Source organism: Chrysochloris asiatica, unplaced genomic scaffold (assembly GCF_000296735.1).
Source record: "Chrysochloris asiatica unplaced genomic scaffold, ChrAsi1.0 scaffold00345, whole genome shotgun sequence".
Taxonomy (NCBI): Eukaryota; Metazoa; Chordata; class Mammalia; order Afrosoricida; family Chrysochloridae; genus Chrysochloris; species Chrysochloris asiatica.
The window spans coordinates 2,338,258-2,343,193 of NW_006408863.1; the positions used below are offsets into that span (position 1 = coordinate 2,338,258).

The 4,936-nt window shown below is 45.4% G+C and overlaps 1 protein-coding gene across 1 annotated transcript; it reads left to right on the forward strand.

Annotated features, from left to right (window-relative positions):
* Positions 1–377: 377 nt before the first annotated feature.
* Positions 378–3,844, forward strand: HSBP1L1 (heat shock factor binding protein 1-like 1). The gene is made up of 3 exons (XM_006875898.1): positions 378–425; positions 1,888–1,954; positions 3,732–3,844. Exons 1-3 carry the CDS (start codon positions 378–380, stop codon positions 3,842–3,844), a joined length of 228 nt encoding a protein of 75 aa, XP_006875960.1.
* Positions 3,845–4,936: the final 1,092 nt, after the last annotated feature.

Here is a 4,936-nt window from a genome sequence, read left to right on the forward strand (position 1 = left end):
CCCCCTGTGTGCCACATTACCCACAACCTCCGCCCCCTTTCGCCGTCATCCATACATCCTCCTTTCAGTAAACCTGTAGGTACACCTGTCCTCTCCCCCACCCAGTGTGCCGCAGGTACCCCGCTCCCCAGGGTGTGTGCACTCTAGCACCCTCCTAGGTTTAGGGATCTAGCGGAGGGCCCCTCGGACGGGTCTCCGGAGTGTGGGTGGCCTTGCTCCAGCCCAGGAATTCATTTATAGTTTTTAATTGCTGGGCACGTTTCCAACGTCATTGCCTGGAGCCTTTTGAGCCCTCATGAATATTCCATTCGGGAGACATTGGCTTTCCTAGTCCCGGCCGCCTGCCTCTTTGGCGCTCGTAGTAACTCCGGGACGCCATGGACACGCGGGCGCTGGACCCCGCAGCGAGGCTGCTCTGGGACGCAGTGAGTGGAGACCCCTCTTACCCGATTCCCCCTATCCCAGTCCTTGCCCCGCCCCCGCGTGCGACCGCCCCTCAAAACGGATCTAGGGAGTGCGGCCTGAGGGTCACCTGGCGCGGGCGCGCTCACGTCCCCTCTGTTCATTGCTGGGACAGACCCAGGTTCCGCCCAGACGCACCACTGCGGGAGGGGGGCGGAAGGACGGGGCTCGGAGGGAACAGATTTGGGGCCCCATCCCCCTGAAGGGCCGAGAATCCCTTTCACCCAACAGCTTGCCTCCCTGTTGATGATGAGCAAGGGGTGGGGACAGGGGGTGCACTGGGCGTTCTGCCCCGGGGAGACTGGACCAAAAGGACGACCCAGGGGTTTCGGGGTGACTCAGCAAGCTCCCCAACCAATGTCTACAAGTGTAGCCGAGGAGACACCTCCTAGGGTCTAGCTCCCCAGGTGACTGAAGGCTTTTCTCCTATTAGCTCCGGGCGGAGTTTCGTTTTAGCAGAGACGTCGTATTGTGTGAAGCAGTGTCGGGCTTGTTTATTCGTGTACGGATCATCAAGATTCAGTTCGCCTTATATTATGTGTCTGTTACATGGCTTGTAAAATGTCCTACATCAACAGTCAATTGTAGGATTCGTATTTTTAAACCTTTCTTATTGTGAATTGAATGAAGGTTTCCAGAACCGAGCAGCAGCCCCACATCCAACAAATGCTCCACTTGGCGTCGTTACACCGATTGTACCGTCAGTCAAGAGCATTCACCTCTGCTCACCTGAACTCTCGCACGTCTCCGTGTCTTCCACTACCTTCGTCTTACCTGCGCCGTCCTCCCTCGTGTATATTGTTTTCCCCAAGTTAACGTGTGTCCACCCTCTACCCCTAACCTGATGTAGAGCTGAGGGTTAATAAGCTGGGCTGCAAAGTCGATTTGAACCGCAAGATGGGCAGTTCAAGCTCATCAGCTGCTCCTTGGACACCCTAGGGTCGCTATGGGTCGGACAACAACACCCTCTCTACGGAGTGAATAATTTCCCCTTCCCTCCCATCTCTGGTAATGTTTCTTTTATCAAGAAAACCCTTTCTTAACTTTTTATAACAGGTTGTTGTTGTTAAGTGCCATCGAGTCGATTCCGACCCATAGCTACGCTGTATAGCATTGCAGCTGATGAGTTTGAACCACCCACCTTGCAGTTCAAACAGCTTTGCAGTCTGACGCATTACCCACTGCGCCACATCGGTGGTGGTGGTGGTGGTTATGTGCCGTGGAGTCAAATCCCACACATAGTGACCCTGTACAGAGTTTCCTAGGATGTAAATCGTTACGGGAGCAGAAAGCCTCATCTTTCTCTCATGGAATGGCTGGCTGGTAGTTTCGAACTGCTGGCCTTGAGGTTTGCCAGCCCAATTCACCAGTAGTCTCATACAGTATCTGTCCTTTCATGATTGTTTTTTATTTGTTTTTTTCCAGGCAGAAAATTTATTTCAAGAACTTCAAGAACATTTTCAAGCCCTGACTACAACATTAAACTTCAGAAATATCCTTTGCTTGTAGCTAATACTGTGATGTTTTAGCTGTTGAATGAAGTTAGAGTACCCTTTGCTGTCTGCTATCTAGTGGACAGTTGCTTCCTTAGGACTTCGCAGTATTCATACCTGCATTTGGATTTGGCATCTCCACTCACCTGAGCCTGACTTCTTTTTGGCAAACAATAGAAGACATCTGGATGGCAAGTGTAAAATGCAAGCAAACCAACATACAACCCCACCAAATGGAGCTTTTCCAAATGTCCTAAATCTGGGAGATCTGCCTTATAATGCTGTTGTTGAGAAGTGACTCTGCATAGGGTTTTCACGGAGCAGCGGGTGGGTTTGAACTGCCGACCTTGTGGTTCGCAGTCCAGTGCTGATCCCACAGTGCCACACTAGGAGTCCCTGAACTCTAATCTTCGCCATATTTTCTAATAATAGTTAGAAATCTATAAATATAAAAGTGAAGATCCCCAACAAAGAATACTAGCTATGCGTCTCCCCGACCACTGTTTTACCTTTAGCAACTCACGTTTGTCTTAGAGACTTGAAATCAAACAGAATTAGAATAGAATGTTTACAGTTTGAGCAAATCCAGATACAACATAAACATCCAATCTGAGTTAATTCTATACCACTAAAAGTTTCCTTAAAACTGTGTGTGACACACTGTTAGGAGACATTGAACTTCTAAGGGGAATGAAAAAGTTTGGAAATGGTTAATTGAACATATTTAATATCACTGAAATGTACATATAAAGATAGTTGAAATGACAAAGATTTTACTACCTAGATATTTACCAAAAAATAAGCAAACCCATGACATTAAAACTGTACATCAATTGTGGGATGCAGCTTATGTTCAAAACATTCAAAATGGACCTCTGAGAATCAAGTAATAAGGGGTCATTCATATAAATGAAAAACACAAAACAAAACAGTCCTCATTGTTTTTCTTGAAAATCGGTATATTTGCATATAAGCCATTTATTTGCAACTTCTGATACTGCAGATGTGGCCCCATAGTGTGGAAAGATTCTGAAGTGTAATCAATTTAAACAATAGCAAAGTTGGTTTAAAAAATAATTTCCATTATAGTTACATGGTGGTTCTGTGCCGTGAAGTCAGTTCCGACTCATAGCGACCCTGTACAGGCTTTCTGAGGCTGTAAATCTTTATGGGAGCAGAAAGCCTCATCTTTCTCCAGCAACAGCTGGTAGTTTCAAACTGCTGACCTTATGGTTTGCAGCTCGATTCCTAACCACTACGCTACCAGAGCTCCTGATTATAGTTAGATCGTCATTAGAATTTGGCTAAAACTTACCCTATCTCACATCCCTTACGTTGTGTCCAGCGTTACAGCACTAACACGTCCTCACATTGAACTCTCAAGGTGAAAGCCTAAATACGTTCTTGTTACGTGCCGTTGAGTCGATTCCGACCCATAACAACCCTGTATAGGGTTTCCAAGGAGCAACTGGTGAGCTTGAACTGCCAACCTTGTAGTTCAAACCTACTTTGCCATCCAGTGCATTAACCCACAGCACCACATCAGGACTCCAAAGCCTAAATATGCACAAGAAAAAAACAAAACAAAGCCCTCAGAGGAAGTTATCAATTTGCACAGGCATCTTTGATTTCTTCCATTTAAAAACTACAATTTGTTTACATCATCTTTTCTGGCCTGGAGTTTGTTTTTGTTAGGGTCAGCAGGAGCATGGACAGGGACAGTTTAGGGCTCTGTACCAAGTGAGTTCTACTGGTTCATAATCCTTATCATTATACTGGAAGAAATGGGGAATCGTATTGAGGATTTACAGAAGAATGTAAATGACTTAATGGTACAAGCTGGGATCCAAAGTCCTGCTAAAGAACAAGTGGTAAGATCATTGCAGTGACACCAAATCTGTTTATCTTTCCCATGTCTTCTGATTATATTCATCTTGCAAAATTCAATCCAATGTTTGTTCGGTGGTGGTGGCTATGTGCCGTGCAGTCGGTTCCGACTCATAGCGACCCTGTACAGGGTTTCTAAGGCTGTACATCTTTACAGGAGCAGAAAGCCTCATCTTTCTCCTGCGGAACTGCTGGTAGTTTCGAACTGCTGACCTTGCGGTTCACAGCCCGATTCATAACCACTATGCTACCAGAGCTCCAGAGCTCCTTAGTATTTGTTTACGAGGGAAATTACTTTCCTGTATTACATGAAATTTTCAGGAATAAAAAGGTACTTGTTTTGTTTGCTTGTTAAGTGCTGTCTAGTCAATTCTAACTCATAGTGACCCTGTAGGGTTTCCAAGGAGCAGCTGGTGGGTTTGAACTGCTGACCTTGTGATTCGCAGTCTAGGGTTTATCCTACAGTGCCACAGCAGGAGTTTACAAAGTCTATTTTCTAAATTAGGGGTGGGGAACCTTTTTTCTGCCAAGGGCCATTTGGATATCTATGACATCATCCGCAGGCCATACAAAATTATCGACTTAAAAATTTGCCTGCTATAATTTGATAGCTAGAGCTGCGGTTGCCTAGGCAGGACCACACCAAATGATTTTCCCCACCCCTGTTCTAAATAGACTACAACAAACACTGTCGTGGTATCTTAAGAGTCACATCTTTTTAAATGAAAACACTATTTAGAAGTTTAGAAACAAAATTTAGAAATCAAATTTTATTCGTCCTTTTGATCCCCACCCACCAAGTTGTTAAGTGCCATTAGTCAATTCCAGCTCACAGAGACCCTGTATAGGTTTCCTGAGGAGCAGCTGGTGAGTTTGAACCACCGACCTTGTGGTTCAAACGTTTTGGTCCAGTGTATTATCCCACAGAGCCATACCAGGACTCCTTCTCCACAAGTTAGTCTTCAATTAAAGTACAGGCTCAGAGTGAATTGGAGATTTGGGATTTTAACTCATGCTCTGAGATAATTTAAAAAAGTCTTATGTACATTAATTTCTGAATATATTCCATGAGTTGTCCTGAGGACCCCACCCCC

Coding starts and splice junctions, on each gene's coding strand:
- HSBP1L1 (XM_006875898.1), top strand. CDS start 378: ATGGACACGCGGGCGCTGGACCCCGCAGCGAGGCTGCTCTGGGACGCA. Junction 426..1,887: donor CGAGGCTGCTCTGGGACGCA/GTGAGTGGAGAC, acceptor GTTTTTTTCCAG/GCAGAAAATTTATTTCAAGA. Junction 1,955..3,731: donor TACAACATTAAACTTCAGAA/ATATCCTTTGCT, acceptor TTATCATTATAC/TGGAAGAAATGGGGAATCGT.